The sequence below is a fragment of the Macaca thibetana genome, chromosome 1, assembly GCF_024542745.1.
Source record: "Macaca thibetana thibetana isolate TM-01 chromosome 1, ASM2454274v1, whole genome shotgun sequence".
Classification (NCBI taxonomy): domain Eukaryota; kingdom Metazoa; phylum Chordata; class Mammalia; order Primates; family Cercopithecidae; genus Macaca; species Macaca thibetana.
In genome coordinates, this window is record NC_065578.1 from 215981934 (window position 1) to 216000018 (window position 18085).

An 18085-nucleotide genomic window follows, 5' to 3' on the forward strand; every position below is an offset into this window, starting at 1 on the left:
TAGGCTGCCTGGAGGAAGACAACCAACATGGACTTCTGTGTGAAGGCATTCCTATGGCTATCATTACAGTCTTGAAGGATTTTCTTAAAAAATAGCATATTTTCCCTAGAAAAAATCAATTTTCCTTTTTTTTTTTTTTTGAGATGGAGTCTCGCTCTGTCACCCAGGCTGGAGTGCAATGGCACAATCTCAGCTCACTGCAACCTCTGCCTCGCAGGTTCAAGTGATTCTCCTGCCTCAGTATCCCGAGTAGCTGGGATTACAGGCATGCGCCACCACACCCGGCCTAATTTTGTAATTTTAGTAGAGACGGGGTTTATCATTGTTGGTCAGGCTGGTCTCGAACTCCCAACCTCAGGTGATCCACCCGCCTCAGCCTCCCAAAGTGCCGGGATTACAGGCATGAGCCACTGCGCCCGGCAGGAAGAATCCATTTTTCTTTAGTCCGGTGCTATTCCAAATGAGTTTGACTACCTGCTTTATGCCAAGCACTGTCTAGGTATTTAAAATACAGGATAAATGAGAAAGATGAAGTTCTAGTGTCATGGAACCCATTCTCCAGTAGGAAAACAGCCAATCATCAAATAAGTAATTCCAGATACTGGTAAGTGCTATGAAGAAAAGAAAACAGAATTTTATATATATTTTATATATATGTGTGTATATATATTATTTTATATATGTATATATGTTATTTTTATATTTATATATATACACACACACACACACACACACACACACATAAATACATATCAGTGATAGAGACTGATCAGGAAGAGTAGGGAGAAAATGCCTCCATAGCCAGGAGAGGCTCAATTCCTTCCTTTCCCTTTCACCCACCAGCTTATCTCTTTATGCTCCTAATGGTCTAGGATATTTTTGGTTTTGTGGATATTTACTAAGATTTACATTGCTATAGAATACACATAAAATTGCCCAGGATATTTTTTTGTCTTTGTTTGTCCTCATTTTTTTTTTTTTTTGACAAGAAAAACCTTAGCAGGTGTAGGTATAAATCAAACTTTCACATTTTCTTCTTCTATTATTTTTTTTAGCCCTCACATTTTGCCTGAACACAAAATGATTCATGTGCACTTCATAGTGGAGAAAGGTATTCTATCTGACCTAGCTTTCAATCCCAGTCAGATCATATTACACAGCTTAATGTGGCTCAGAAAACTAACTTTACAACTCATTCTTCATCACTCCAAAGGTATTATTAATATGAGGGGAAAACGGGTAGGAGCCAGAGGAGGAACCCACACGGTGGCTGCCACCTTCAGGCAGGTCAGCAGCAAAACCCCATTACCCAGGGACGTGTTAATGAAATTGGGTGGTTGAAATGCTGATAGGATGCTCATTTCTGTTTCCCATCGCATTAACCCTATGGTGGCCAAAACATGGGATACCATGAGGTGGGAGCAGCTTTACAATAGGACCAGCACGCAGAGCTGCCTTAGCAGAAGCAGAGAACTGTGACCAGCAGCGCCATCCGCCAGGCCTCTAGAAATTCGCGTGGGAGGCCAATCACACCGTGTACTGGGACTTTGCACTTGCTCTACAGAAAGACAGTGTCATGCCTGTCTCTCATATGAGACAATAACCTGCACGAATTGTTTCTCTCATATGAGACAATAACTTGCACGGATTGTTTCTCCTAGACACAACAACACAGGTCTTGTGATGGTTCAACTTCGGCCTAGTGAATATTCAAAAACATGTCCAATAGCCCAAAAGGTAAGTGACGTGGGTTGAAGACCCAAATATTTTACTTCAAGAATGTATAGGTGGTCAACCAAATAATGCATAAAGTACCTCCATACAATACCACCCTCCTATTACTTAGCAACTCTGTGGAATGTTCCACTGTAAAGATAGCCTCACTTCATTTTGAAGACAGAAGATTTCTGCCCTCTGTGAGTTTATTGTCTAAAGTGGGATATATCAACACATACAAAGATGTAAAACCACTGTTTCCTGAAGTTGTGAAGATATATAAAATTGTGTAAAGGAAAACTGAAAATAAGTGGGAATGACAAAAGTTGGATATGGTTTGTCAAAGAAGAGACTGCCGGCCACATCCATATTTATCCTGCACTTATTTATTCAAAAAATTGTTTATTCATAATTTTAAAAAAAAGAAAAATCATTTATTCCGTTTTAAAAGTTTATTGTATGCCTACTCGGTGTTGCTGTGTGTCAGTCTATGCGCTCAGTAATGGCAATTACAAAAATAAAAAGACAGAGTACCTTCCCTAGAGGTAAACATAAACCAGCTTAAGAGAATGTGGTATACACAGTTCTCAAACAGCCCAGAGGAAAGTAAACTAAGGAAGTTGACTGAGATTGGGAGGGGAAAGGTGAAAAGAAAGGGATACACAAAATGACCAGTGATGAATGAGTAGAAGTTCAACAGGCAAGTGCAAAAACATTCCAGGAAAAGGCATGGAGGAATGAAATAGTATCAGGGTGTTCAGGTAACTGAACATTTTTATTATTATATTATATATTATTATATTATATTATTGTGAAACATAAATTCTTAACAACCCCGCCTCCTTTGAGTCTATATTTCACATTTGTCTCCTCTCTCTATTACTTCTCAGCCTAACATTCAATAAACATATATGGAGCACCTACTGTATACCAGGCATTGTGTTATATATGGGGAATACAAAGCAAAATAGGACCTGGCCCCTCCCATTCAGAACCCAAGCGTGAGAAACCTGCGTTCCTACCAGGGCGAGGTTCCATACATTTAGAGGGAGCCTTGAACTGAGGCAGACGTGATCCATCCTTGAGCACTGTGGACACACACTGCTTCCCCAGGAAATCACCTGCAGGTGCACACCAGCAACTCCCGTCTGCCTACCACATGCCAGCTTAATCCACGTAGGAAGTAAGAAGCCACAACCTAGCAAGTTCCTGCCCTAGCCTAGGTCTGCAGTTTCTGTCTTTAACTGCTTGTACCCTCTTCCTTTATGGATGCCTTCCCGAAGCATCGTGGTTTCCTCTAGCCCTCTCTAATCTATAGATCTTTTGAGGGATCCCTATTCATTCTATCCTGCCCAGCCAAAGCATGACAAAATCAGATTCCTCTAACCCGAGTTCAGATCCATGCTCTACCCCCCACTGGCTTGGGTTGGCTACTTACTCAGCCTCAGCTGCCTCATTTGTAAAAGGGAAAATGTACCATCTATCTTATGGGGTTGTCAAGAGCATTAAATGAGATTATTCATGTAAAGTACCTAAAACAATGCCTATTACATAGTAATTATCTAATACACTGGTTTCTTCCTTCTGTTTCCTCTTTGGCGTCCTGCAGACAAGGACAGGACAGATCTCGCCATCCTCTGTGCCCAATGCAGGTGGTTTGTCCTGACCTACCCACTGAAAGAGAATGAAGAAAGATGCAGTAGCCCTTTCAGGCAACAGAAAAATATGGCCTTGTGGAGGCAGGTCCTCTAAGCAGTCAAGGAAATCAAAACGTGTACACAACTGCGCAGTATGCCTTCAACCCTAAGGCCCCTTCCCTGTGCTCCCATACTCATGGCTTAGCAAGCCATCAGCCTCCCAGATAAATAGTGTAGAGACACAGGGCCCAGCTCTGTGTATACACAGAACCATGGCCTACAGACTTATCCCACTGGGTGAAGTTAGGCCCTTGCTAAACCTGCTAGACCCAATGGACATGGACTGCGCTATTTGAATAGGAGCCTGTTGTCTTTGTCATTTAGTGTTCAGAGCCTGCAGCAGAGCAGCAAATAGAACTGGGAGCTCCAACAAGGCTGCATCTCATTTTTTAACCATGCACCAAGAACTGGAAATGCAGCAATGTAGGCCAGCCCCCAGAGGGTCTTAGTAAATCCTTCTGAGACGAATTTTCCCAGGGAGGGATGACTGCAACTTTGTCCAGTGCATTATCTAACAGCATTTGTGTTGAGGGCCTTTAGAATCCCTGTCTCAGGTCACTTAATCTGTCTGGTTACAAGAAATATGCTGTGTCCGACTCTTGGTTAAGGCAGGAGCTGTCCGGCTCCGTCTCTGCACTGAGGAGAAATGTTGTCATTTAGGCGATATGTCAGAATCTCTCTAATTAGGTGTCCAGTTCTGGGGCATATGTCCGCCCTGCAGCAGTGGGTACTCTAGAAAACAGGATCATTCATGCTCCCCACACTATACCTGCAACTCCTTTTCAATATCCACCTACAGGTTAACTCACATTTTTAATCCTAGCCATGGTTGTTGATCCTGAGGCTTGGGGTGATTTTTTTCAGCTAGGACAAGGAAGAGAAGAAATATTGCAAATGAGATCATCAAGCGATGGTGGGTCCTGACTATGATAGATTTGAGAACCTTTGTCAGCTCTTATATAGATAATTTAGTAAAGATAAAGGGCAGGCCAATGATTCTGATCAGGAAAGCAACGATTTCATGATGGTGGGTGGTGAGGACTGCGGGTAGAGTGGTTGGGAGAACAAATCAGGCCCTGTGCATGAAATCAAGTGGTCCAGGAAATAAAATCCATGAACTCCCCACTGTGGAGCATGCCTTTGAAATGAAGACTGAAAGGTCTTGATTGAGCAGGGTCAACTCTTTAAGGCCACCAAACTTGGCTGGACATCATTCTTCTATCCCCACCCTCCTGACCACCACGTCCTTCTTATAGGGTAGGAAGTATTAGTTTTTCCAGATTTGCTTTGTGGAAATGTGCACTATCCGAGGACATGCGTAAGGCAGAACACAAGTGTGTAGACCCTACTGAGACAGCCTGCTGGAAGGGCAGGGGTCCTGGAGCCGGGCGGAAATGGAAGTAGGTATCCCAGTGGAAGGAGAACCAGGACGCTGGTTACAAGAAGCCATGACTCTCTGCCAGGAAAATTGACAGGTCTTATCAATGAAGCGTTCATTCACTTTAACTCTCACTATCTCTGTTAGCCTTCCTTTAATGTCCGTATAGTAATTAATTGTATTTTAGTTACATGGAACCCATATATTATCTTTAAGCAACATGTATCTAAGCATTACAAGCAGGGTAAGATATTTTGCAGCAGTTCATTTTCCTAATAACTGAGCTTTAATGAAGCTAATAGTCTCATCTTTAGATATAATGCATTCCAGCTACCAGATATAACCTGTCTTCTTAGCAAAGTTCCATGAAATTCTATTTTAATTTTTGTGTGTGATATTCATTCTACCCTGTTCTTACTGCAAAAGTATTGAATCTGTTAAAAAGAGAAGGTAAAAATTGCTACTAACAGCAGAGGTACATTTGGGAGTAGATGCAATATATATTGCATCAGATTCTAGTGGGATTTTATTTGGTTGAGAGTGAGCCTTTCCATATCAAATGCCCTTCTTGGGCATTTCCAGCCCATGAAACAAGGCATCATGGCACAGCCTGTCTATAAGATGCCATTGTTTGATTTTGTACTTGCCTTTCTCCACTGTATCCCAAAGTTGACTTACAGAGAGGTGTGGGCTCTGTTAACAAAGCTATAGGATCCACAGGTCATTTGTTTTCAAACAAAGCACGTATGTGCATTTCTTTAAAAAAGCAATTATGAGTAATGTTTCGATTAAATATCCATAAAACGAGGACAGTGGTTTACTCATTAATCAGCCTGTGGCCAGTGCTCCTTTGAATAGAGTTATTGCTGCTTAAAGAAGGAATAACGATTGTGAGATGCTGCTTCACGTGATGCTTAGTACCCTGAGAAATTACTGGTCTACAAAAGTGAAAACAGAAAGTCAGATTAGTAGCTGGACGGATTATAGAAACCTGCCAGCTGAGTCAGAGGTACATACTGGAAGTAGGGAGTTGATAGTCATGGTTGTAGAGAAGCAGGTAAAAGATGAGTTTGGGCCGGGCATGGTGGCTCCCACCTGTAATCCCAGCACTTTGGGAGGCAGAAACGGGTGGATTACCTGAGGTCAGGAATTTGAGACCAACCTGACCAACATGGTGAAACCCTGTCTCTAATAAAAATACAGAATTAGCTGGGTGTGGTGGTGCATGCCTGTAATCCCAGCTACTTGGGAGGCTGAAGCAGGAAAATTGCTTGAACTCGGGAGGCAGAGGTTTCACTGAGCCAAGATCGCACCACTGCACTGCAGCCTGGGTGACAGAACAAGACTCCATCTCAAAAAAAAAGATGAATTTGGATCAGTTCCCCGAGATACAAACGTAAGAAAGGAGAGACCCAACCTTCGGGCCTCATGAGCAGTAAAGAAAAAAGGAAGCAGAGAAAAAAAAAAATGATCAAGGAAAGAGGAAGAAAACCGTGCAGAGCAGTAGTATAAGAGAACCTTAGATTTTAAAGTTACTATTTTAAATCTAAAATGTAATTGGTTTTAGCTGTCGTAATATTTTAGATCATACGAATCAGAACTGCTGAACTCACTACCTAAATTACTTCATTTTAGGTGTTCCAGATAGCTGTTGGCTGTGATGATAAAAAATTCATTGCAGTTAAAGGGTAAGTATATTTCCATTTGACCTGTTACTCTTTAAGTTTTAAAACAAATGATAAACTAAATGATAATCATAGTAATAATAGCCTAATGACTGACACATTCACAATGAGATCCAAAACTGAATTGACATTCATGCCTAGATTCAATTGGTTTAAACTTTTGCCAAATACTACATTTGAATCATACTAAAAATAAAAAGAATCAGCCTCTTTCTCTATTACCAGCGTTTTTTCTCCACCTTCCCTTTTGGTAAGCCAGTTTCTATCCTTCACAGTTGCCTGTCTCAACTCTTCAGTCTACGGCTCATTCCCAGAAACATAGGAGGGAGAAACACCTGTTTTCCATCCTTCTCAAACCAGTTATAATTTCATTTCCATCAGAGAACTGCTTACACCCATATCAGAGAAGCCTCAGTTTCTGCACCATTTTCTATGGGAAATTTCTTAGAACAAGCCTAGCAGAACCTCAGTGATGCCCCAGAGAATCCCAACGTGTGAACTGTGTCAGTCCTACTATGGTTCACGGTGAAGCACATTGGACGCCGTGCCTTCCATTCACCATAGCGCTCTTTCTTCTACATGGGAGAAAATCAAAGGCAGCATACACAAATCTGTTTAGCTGAGGCAACATGTATAACAGAGACAGAAATTTATTGAGATTCCTTTCCTTCAGTTAGGAGTGAGAGTAGGAGAACATTGACTCTTATCTGAGTATTTATGAAATTACTTGCTCACATCCAAAACAAGTGTCTGCTCCTCTGTCATTCTAATAATCTTTTAATTATTACTGAGTTGTAATAATCAGTTGCTGGATTGATAAGTATTTGCATCTCATTCATCATTTCCTAAATTTGCATTCCCTAACATCTTTGCACCTGTAATTCCTTTCCCAGGAAATGCAAAAAGGCTAGCTGATTTATACAGCCGGTATCATCCTATTTCAGGGATGATTTACATCTTTGCTCCTTAGAGCATGGCCTGTGGACCAACACTGGCATCACCTGAGAACTTGTTAGAAATGCACATTCTCAGGTCTCATCCCACACCTGCTGAATCAAAATCTGCATTTTAACAAAATTTCCAGGAGATTACAAGGGGCACTAACGTTTGAGAATAACTGGTGTAAACATGTTACCAAAATCAATTCCCAGTACCACTGCATTCAGAATTCCTTCTCAGGCCTGATTTCCTTCTAAAGTGAGATGGAAAGCAGCTTGAAGCAGTCTGTTTCTAGAAGGGTCCAAATAATAATTATCAAGCTCAGTTACTCATCAAAATCACTTGGAGAACATGTTTTGAAAACACGGATTTTAGGACCTTACTCTGGGCCTCTTAGTCAATGACCCACTTCCCTGGAACCCTAAAAGCTCTAATATCCTGGGCTCAGGTTGCAGTGGGCCTATGGTTTTTACAGTCACCATGGGAGACCTGGAATAGCATGGGGTCCAAAATACTTCTGGAGAGCCAGGAGACTTGTCACTGAAGGAGAGTTGTCAAATCTTGGGGTCCAATTTGGGTTCAGGGTGAAGGATGGTCTAGACTTCCAATATCTATCTAAAAATGGTGGTGACGAGGGTTCTTTCTAAGTTCCACTGGAAGCAGCCAGCTAAAATGGTCAGATGAATAATTTACCCAACTAAAAACTCCTATAATTACAACGACCATTATAGCCTTCTGTCTTACGAACCCTAACTCGAAATTATGTTAATCCGTAAAATAACTCCTTACCTGCACAATAGTAGCAACTAGAAATCTTGTGTTTAAAAAAAGTTTACGTCTACTAAAACAGTCCAAAGAAATTTGTTTTCATTTTGATAGATTTTCTATGAGTTTTTATTTTTATTTGTGTGTGCATGTGTGTGTTTTACCATGGCAGTTTTTTAAAAAGTGTGATGAAATTCACATAATATAAATTTACCATTCTAAAGTATACAATTCAGTGGAATTAAGTACCTTCACAATGTTGTACAGCTAGCACCACTATCTAGTTCTACAATATTTTTGTCACCCCAAAAGGAAACTCTTTACCCAGTTAGCAGTCACTTACCATTCTCTGTTTCCCCCAGCCCCTGGCAACCATAATCTGCTGTCTCAAAACCATAATCTCTAGGGATTTGCTGCTCTGAATATTTCATATAAATGGAATCCTACAATATACGACCTTTTGTGTCCAGCTACATTCACTTAGTGTGTTTTTGAGGTTCAACAGGCATGTATTAGTCCTTCCTTCCCTTTTATGGCTGAGTAATATTCCATTGAATGGATATACCACATTTTGTTTATCCATCCAGCAGTTCATGGATATTTGGGATGTTTCTACCTTCTGGCTTTTGTGAATAGTGCAGCTATGAATATTTGTGTACAAGTGTTTGTTTGAACACCCGTTTTGAATTATCGTGGGTATGTACCTGGGAGTGGAATTGCTAGGTTGTATGGTAATCCTATGTTCAACTTGTTAAGGAACCTCCAAGCTGTTTTCCATAGCAGCTGCACTGTTTTACATTATCACCAGCAATATATATGGGTCCCAATTTCTCTGCTTCCTTGCCAACTCTTGTTTCTTTCTGCGTTGGGGAGTTTGGGGTTTTTGTTCTGAATTGACAGATAAAATTATATGTTTTTAGCAGGTACCACATGATGTTTTAAAATACATTGTGGAGTGACTGAATCTAGCTAGTTAACATATGTATTACCTCACATAGTTATCATTTTGGCGGTGAGGGAACACTTCACATCTACTCTCTTTGCATTTTTCAAGAATACAATATATCATGAACTAAAGTCACCATGTTGTACAATAGATCTCTTTGGAACTTATCCTCTTATCTAATTGAAATTGTCCATCTTTTCAGCAACCTCTCCCCAAGCCCTGCATTTGCTATAAATTTTTAATAAACATGTATCAAATATAAGAGATAAATCAGTAGATTTCAAATTCTGGTATCTCCTGAAACATTTATGAAACTGATGTTTTAAAAACAGAAATGCTAAGGCCACACACTAACCAGAGATTCTAATTCAGTAAATGATGATTCTGTGACACTCTCCAGTTTGAGAATCAATGAGTTAAATGATTAAATGTGTGCAAATATTACAACTTCATTATGTTTTGTTTTTTGTAGATTTAGTAAAAAAGAATGTCATCACCATGATTTTTCATACGTGATTGAAAAGTAAGAAATTTTTTTAACATAAGCACTGAGTTTTATATTAACGTAGTACCAATACTTTACAATCAGTACTTATTCAGTGGATTATTATTAGCATCCATGTGTTTGGCTTGACACTGTGCAGTCAGTTTTAGCATTAAGCAAAATGTGTAGATGGTATAATTAACTTTCCTGAAACATACAAGAGAGTCAGTCTCCCCCTTCAATTTAATTGGATAAACAAAGCAAACCTCATTTACATATATGTAGTCTCAAATCTCATATTGCTCCCTGTAATTTAAGGAAGACATACAAGAATTTTTTTTGCCTACATCCTTATTCTCAAATTCTACATGACTGAAGCCGGGTGCAGTGGCTCACACCTGTAATCTCAGCACTTTGGGAGGTCGAGGCAGATGGATCACCTGAGGTCAAGAGTTCAAGACCAGCCTGGCCAACATGGTGAAACCCCATTTCTACTAAAAATACAAAACACTAGCCGGGCATGGTGGCTCAAATTCTACATGACTGTAGTTCAGCTAGTTAGAAGTAATATATTTACCCGGAAAGTCCTGACATCAAATACTAACTGAACTTTTTTCTAGATTTTATATTTAATTGTATGCATATTTATTTTTAATAATGTGCTGTATTAAACATATAACTAAACAAAATTTGACTTTTACCTTTGGCAGATAAAGATCTTCATTTTTAAAATGTTAAATATTTATTAGACTGTCAAAATATAGAAGTCCACAGCATCTGAAATATTTACAAGCATCTTTGAAAAGTTGTGAAATTTTCTAATTCTAATTAGAAATTTATTATTTAAAATAATAATTTATTAATTAAAATAAATGAAAGAATGTTTAGCCAGTAGGCATATTCTTTAAGTGATTTCATTCATTAAGGTAGGGTGGAGAGTGGCCCAGCCGAGATGCTCCAGGTTGCAATGCTTAGTGAAAGCCGTTGGTAAAATACAAGGATGAGAAGAAAATGTTTAATAGTTGATGAGGACACCACCTTTTAGTGTCTAGGTGGCAGCTGCGCCTGAAAGGCAAGAATATGAAATAGACTGTGTCACTGTGATGGGAGTTTCCTGAGGCTGTTTCCTGCCACGTGGTAACATATATAGAACATGTGGCTGGTAACAGTGATTCAAGTATGAGGACTGAGAAGACAGGGAATGTGGGGGAGGTGATTTTGAAGGAGTAAGTCCTTGAGTTCATGAACATGAAGCATTCCACTCTAGTGAGAAATCTAAATTAGGAAATATCTGAAGTTTTAAAATACACATCTATTGTTACTGATTCTGAAGTATCCTCTTCTTTCATCTGTTAATATTCTGGAGAGAACTGCATTGGAACAGCCCAACGAACATGGGCTTTATTGTCACACATCCTGCTCAGTAGTAAAGCAAGGTCTGTAGCCTTGAATGAGTTTCACACAGTTTCTGAGAATAGTACCAGATCTACAAAGAGAGGACAGTAATTCACACCTTAGCTGTTGTAAGAGCGTGTTAATATGTATGTAAATATGTGTAGAAAGTGCCTGAAACATAGTGAGTGCTCAGTGTTTCATAATTATATTTATCTGTTTGACCTTTGTGATACCTCCTTACCTAAACAAAGTCACGGGTTTAGTTTTTAAGTCTGAAAAGAGGAACGAGAAATAAATAATGAGGAATGTCTTTTTTACAGGTCATATCTGAGGCATCAACCATCTAAAAACTTGGTAAGAAAACTATAAAATTTTGTCAATGGACCAAATATATAAAATCACTCAAGTATTTTTCCTTTTCTAGAAAGTAAGGTATATTTGGAAAAAATATGGCTGCCCTCTGAGGCTTGACTTCACAGAAAAGTTTCAACCTGTGATTCAATTGTAAGTATATTCTCATCAACATTTTTAACTTATATTGACAGTTTCAAACTAAGAGTATGAAAACAAGATTAATCGATCATGCATCTAACAACACGTATTTCTGACTCTACTCAATATATGCGAGACTTAGTTTTCAGTACAAGTTATACAAAGCTGGGCTGTGATGGTCCCTGCATGCTGAGGGACGTTACCGTTTGGCAGCTGAAATTTCAATGGGTAAGAGAGCTGAGAGCCTGCCGACTCAGGGAAGCCCTTGCTTTACCCCCTCTGAATCTCTCCCCAGGCTCCTACCAGCACCCCTGCCTGTTTGGTAGGAACTACCTTCCCCAGGTGATATAACTTCTCTTTCCACAAGCCAATAATAAGTGAAAACTTATAAGAAAAGAAACTAGATTGCCAACAAGTACATTGAGGTCATTTCAAAAATATTATCCCTAACTCTATTTTTTTTTTTTTTTGAGATGGAGTCTCGCTCTGTTGCCCAGGCTGGAGTGCAGTGGTGTGATCTCAGCTCACTGCAAGCTCCACCTCTTGGGTTCACGCCATTCTCCTGCCTCAGCCTCCTGAGGAGCTGGGACTACAGGCACCCACCACCACGCCTGGCTAATTTTTTGTATTTTTAGTAGAGACAGGGTTTCACCGTGTTAGCCAGGATGGTCTCGATCTCCTGACCTCGTGATCCACCCTCCTCACCCTCCCAAAGTGCTGGGATTGCAGGTGTGAGCCATTGCACTGACCATCCGTAACTCAATTCTTATAAACAATATTTCAGCCAGGCACGGTGGCTCACACCTGTAATCCCAGTGCTTTAGGAGGCTGAAGCAGGAGGATGGCCTGAGCCCAGGAGATCGAGATCAACATAGGCAACATAGCAAGACCCTGTGGTTACAAAAATTAAAATAATTAGCCAGGCATGGTGGTGTGTGCCTGTGGTCCCAGCTACTCAGGAAGCTGAGAGGGGAAGATCACTTGAGCCCAGCAGGCAGAGGATGCAGTGAGCCAAGACCGCACCACTGCACTCCAGCCTGGGCAACAGAGTGAGACCTTGGCTCGAAAAACAAAAACAAATAATATTTCATAATAAAAATATGAATGAAATGCTATTAGGAAGACTTTTCCAAGTGATTTAGTATTTGTTTGCTTTCCTCTCTGACTTTATTCTTATATTTTTGGTTTATTATTATGGAAGTTATACAGCTTGTTACAAAATTTAAAATATAGAAAAATATGAGGTAAACGACTCACATTTCTAAATTTTTTGCTATTGTAAATAAATAATAGTGAATATCCGTTCATGTACATGTTTGGTCACTAGTCCAGGTATGCTGTTAGGATAGATTGCTGGCAGTAAAATTCCTATGTCTACAACACCAACAAAATGTTCTTGGTCAAGGCTTTCAGCTTTTGGGGACCTCTTAGGCTGCAGACAGCTTCTGAGGTCTCTCAGGATGGGTAGGTACAGAAGTAATCAATAAGACGCTCCAACTTAGTTTTGTTACCAGAACTTTTCCCACTGGGATCCTGCAGGCCTCTGCTAGCATGGTCTGGCCCCTACCCCTTGCCCGTGGCACTTCTAAGATGCTACCATGTGCCCTTTGCATCTTAAATCATACTCCAGCAGTCCATCTGTCAGAGCTCTCCATGCTCTCCGTGCTCTCCGGCTAATCTGCTTGCTTTCTTAGTTTTGATCTTCTTCTAGACACCTAATCATGCCACTGCTTTTCCTGGGCACCCGAAGCACTGCTTTCCCTACCAGAGGCCTAGTGTGTTTGTGTTTTTGTGTTTGTTCGTTTATGTAATGCTTAACCCCCCAAGGTTAAAAAATCTTAATCTTCTCTCTCAGAGAAGTGCACACTTCCGTTCATCATTGCTAAAAACCTACTTTGCACCAAGAACTGTGCTAGGCCCTGGAAATGGAAAGATAAGTGACAGGATTTCCACCCTGAAAAGCAGAAGAGTCTGATAGAGCAGAGAAACATATGCACAGATACGCTGAGTGTAATGATAGAATGGAACAGTGTGGGTGGTTAGGATTGAAACGCAAAAGATTCCAACCCAGCTGTAAAGAGAGCGGGGCTCTGGGAAATGTTCCAGAAGACTTGCATTTGAGCTGAGTCACTGAGTCTTAAGGATAATGAATGTTTTGCTAGAGGCAGAGGAGGGAAGGAGAGAAGTGAGGAGAGTAATGTTGAATTCTGCTGGGTCAGTCTTTCAAGTAAAACAGATAGTTGGAGGAAGAAAATGTATAGTTCAAACGGCGTGATGTCGTTGAGGCAAAAATTAGTCACGAAGTCTCAGGAGAAGAGGCCGGGAAGCTAGCTAGGTGGATTCCAGACCGTGGAAGGCCTTCTATCAAGTCTTACGGTGGAATGGCATGATCAAATATTTGCTTTAGCTAGTTCTTTCTGGGAGAGGCGTAGAAGATGAATTTCAGAGAAACAAATCTGAGTAGGGAGACCCGCTAGTCACTGTATTGGTAGTCCTGGTGAGGTAGCAGATCAGCGGGACTTGTTCTCACAACCCTGCCGATCAAAACAGGATGTAGCCAAGAAACTGGCCAAAACCAGCTAGCACTTAGAGTTATAATGCAGTTGCATAAGACATTCCCACCAGCACCATGACAGTACAAATGCCATGGCAATAACTCAGAAGTTTTCTTATATGGTTCCAGAAAGTCCCTGCCCCCCTTCTAGAAAATTCTTGAATAGCCCTCCCCTTATTTAGCATATATTTAGGAATAGGTATAAGTATAGCTAGCCAGCTATCCATGAGTGAGGGCTATTCTGCCTATGGGATAGCCCTGCTCCGTCTACAGAGCAGCCATTCTGCTGTACACTTCTCTCTAATAAACTACTTTCTTTCACCATCAGCTCAATCTTGAATTCTTTCCTGAGTGAAGCCAAAAACCTCCCAAGCTGAGCCCCAAGTTTGGGGTTCACCTGCATCACTAGGAGGAGAAAAACAGATGACTGAAATAGCAACAAGGACAAAGAAGAATCCTGTATATAAGAAAATTAGTGATTAGACATACCAGGGCCTGTCGGGGGGTGGGGGCAAGGGTAGGGAGAGCATCAGGACGAATACCTAATGCATGCGGGGCTTAAAACCTAGATGACGGGTTGATGGGTGCAGCAAACCACCACGGCACATGTGTACCTATGTAACAAACCTGCACGTTCTGCACATGTACCCCAGAACCTAAAGTAAAATTTAAAAAAAAAGAAAGAAAATGAGTGATTATAATAGGCAGGGCTTGATAATTGATAGATGTGAGTGGTAAGGGAAAGAGAATGAGGAACATGAATGACTCAAAGGTGACACCAGTTAGAAGGGATCCTACACAAACTTCCACCGCCATATCTGTCCATCCTCAGGCAACTGTACCAGGAACTCTGTCTGCCTTCCTGTCACTAGGGACAAACTGTCTGCGTATCTGTCTAAGGCCTGTCCCTCCATTTGTAAGCTAGATCCCCACCGGTTTTCCTAATCAAGAACATTGCTCCTGAAATTCTCCTCCTTCTCCTCCATCATCAACTTTTCCCTCTCTACTGACTCATCCTAGAAATATACAGGTCTTTCTCCCACCAAAAAACAAAGCAAAACAAAATCAACAAACACGATCACAAAAAAACAAACCAAAAAACCCTGTCTTGACCCTACTAGCCCTTCAGCTTCTATGGTCACTGTCATCAACTCTTCTCCCATTCTCTCCCAAATCTCCGTCAGTCTGGCCTTTGTGCTCACCACTCTATTGGCACCGCCAGCCAACATGATCCATGACCTCCATTCAGCTAAACCGATGGTCAATGCTCAGGTCCCACCTCCCTTGATCTCATTAATAAGAATTGACATAGTTAATCATTTACTCCTACTTGAAATATTTTCTTCATCTGGCTTCCAGGATAGCTCATTCTCCTGTTTCCTGCTTCCTTGCTGGTAGCACCCCCTTAATTACTTAGTTCCTCCCTGATTTCTTTTTTTTCATGATCTGAGATTTTGTTTTTAATTGTCTTAAGTCTTATGATCACCTATAATTTATAATTTTGTATATAACTCCTCTACTTTAATCCTTCTAATAAGTTGGCAAGGCGCCATTGCCAATCACACATACACAGGAATTCTACAGTATTATGTTTTTGAATAGCTGTTTAATGACAATCCTAAGTTAAAAGTCTGACTTAGTAAAGAGTCTGAAAGTAAGGTTTAACTTGCTACTATTTCTTGTCACACTGACTTTTAAAAGATGACAAGTGTCATCTATAAGTGTGAGAAGTGTTTTTATTTGATATGACACATAAACCATTAAAATGCCCTTCAATAAGTAAAAGGCAGCATTTTAGATACAGGAAATTCTAATTAGACTGGCAGAGTTAAGACCAAAACATAAACATTGTGACCTTATCTTCAGCCCTTGCCTTTCACAGGCAAATGAACACAAATTTAAAACAAACAAACAAACAAAAACACAAGTGAGTCTTGCTTGGTTCTGAGACAGGGCAAGGATTTTTCCAGTATTAAAATATATTCAAATAACTAGTTATACACATCTAAATTAAAAGCCAGTCTCCAATAGGTTTGGGGATGGCATTCTCGCCTTTGTGAAAAGTTGAGCATTACTCATCAAGTCCAATCATATCTTTAGAAGGGGAAACAGGGATAGCATTTACTGAGTGCGAATTACTGTCAAAATTCAAAAAAACTGATCATATTCATTTAACCAGAAGCCAGTCTTACTTATCAGGGCTATCCCACAAAACTATTCTGCCAGTTATACATGACCTGAATTCTGGTGTATGAGATCAATTACACTACAGTACACTTAAAATAATGAGACAGTTCTGGTTTGTGAGTAAATAAGGCAGTGACCAATTCTTTCTGCCTTCTTTTTAACACCAGTGGAGATCAGTTTTGTTCCAGGGATGTACTTGGGATTCTCCAATTGCTCCTTCCATGTCTCCTCTCCGTAGATGATGCCTTTGTTCTTGGTGTCTGTGTACGAGAATCCAGCCACTCACCTGTCTTCCACCCACAGAGACCATGGAGATTGGGCCCAGTCTTGTGCTTGCCTCCCTTTTCCACGGTGTGATACTGGACACACTTCTAAACAAAAATATTTTTGCTTTTTTCAACATCACCCATATTTAATTCTCTCTCTCGTCGCTCGCACGCACTACAAACGTTCCCGCTCAGAAGCTTGACACCTGGCTCTCTCTCTCCCTGACCTCTTAGTGTTGGAATGCCCCAAGGCTCAGGGATTTCTTTTCTTTTCCCCATCTCAGCTTCCTCTTTGAATGTCGTCATCCAGTCACATGGGCCTGGATGTCTCAATATATTGATATATCCCAACACTGCACCTACAGCCTGACCATCTCCTCTTGTATCTGTCAAGTATGCTTAGGCTAGGCTGCAGTAACAAATAAACCCTAAAATCCCAGTGCCTAACTCTCCACGTCATCATCTGATATGTAGAACTACATCATCTGGACGCGGTCTCTCCTAGCTCGCCACCATGTCTGGGAAAAAGGCTGGAGGATTGTATGTGATGTTTTAAAGGTTCAGAACTAGAGGTGGTTTCCACCCACATCCCGTTATCCAGAACCTATTGTCGTGGCTCAAATCTAACTGCAGGGTGGTCTATAAAATGTAATCAGATACAGTTCCTGAACCCCAGACTCACACATCCACTGAGAGGTTAAATACACATATCACTTTTCCACTTAGATATCAATAGATATATCAAACATAACCTGTCCAAAACCAAACTCCTAATCTTCCCCTCAAAACCTGCTCCTCCAGTAGCCTTCCCCATTTTAAGTGATAGCAACTCCATCCTTCTTGTTGATCTGGCCAAAACTGGAATCTCCCTGACTCCTCCCTCTCTCATATACCCTACATCAAATCCATTAGCAAAGCCCGTTGGGTCTATCTATTTGTCAATGCCTGCTGTTACATGGACCCAAGCCATCATCACTGACCTGGATTATTACAACAGCCTTTTTGTTGCTCTCTCTCTTTCCACTCTTGCCTCCATATACCAGCAAGAGTAAAACCTTGAAAACAAAGTCAAAGGACATTGCTCCAAAGCTCAAAATCCTTACCATGGAGTAAAAGCCAAGCCCTTACAGTGACTCCCAAGGTTCTGTTTGATGTTCTGCCTCTGTTACCCTTCTCCGATTAAACTTCGCCTCACTCACTCAGATGCAGCGAGTGGCTTCCTTACTGTTCCTCAAGGGAGAGTAGTTTCTACGAAATGGGGAGAACAGAAGCCAGACTGCAGGGGATTTGCAAAATAAACGAGAAGTTTACAAGTAGAGGCAAAATGTAGTCTACACTTTTTCAGCTTTTGGCTGGAAAATAGAAAAAAGAGACAGGAATTTACCTATAGAGAAAAACACAAAATATAACCTGGATTTTTTTTAAAGAGGAAGATAGATGAGCATGTTTACAGTTTGAGGATAAAGAAAGGAAGGTTAAAAATTAGTCATTCTGATTATAGTAATATAGCAGACTGAGCTAAGTTGAGTCACTCCCTACCCGTGATAGACACGTCATCCTGGATAAAACATAACAAAAATA

General features: G+C 40.6%; 1 protein-coding gene and 1 pseudogene across 7 annotated transcripts in view; both read left to right on the forward strand.

Moving 5' to 3' along the window:
* The window catches only part of LOC126951160 (40S ribosomal protein S2-like), a 375530-nt pseudogene that overhangs the window by 202638 nt on the left and 154807 nt on the right, over window positions 1-18085 (forward strand). The gene's annotated exons all lie outside the window — the stretch shown is intronic.
* CATSPERE (catsper channel auxiliary subunit epsilon) overlaps window positions 1-18085 on the forward strand; it is a 185924-nt gene that overhangs the window by 126583 nt on the left and 41256 nt on the right. For all 6 annotated transcript variants that reach the window (XM_050784989.1, XM_050784983.1, XM_050784982.1 and 3 more), the window contains 5 exons: window positions 1662-1737; window positions 6427-6479; window positions 9599-9649; window positions 11326-11359; window positions 11430-11509. In XM_050784989.1, the coding sequence (XP_050640946.1) occupies window positions 1662-1737; window positions 6427-6479; window positions 9599-9649; window positions 11326-11359; window positions 11430-11509 (294 nt within the window). The remainder of the gene's footprint in view (window positions 1-1661; window positions 1738-6426; window positions 6480-9598; window positions 9650-11325; window positions 11360-11429; window positions 11510-18085) is intronic.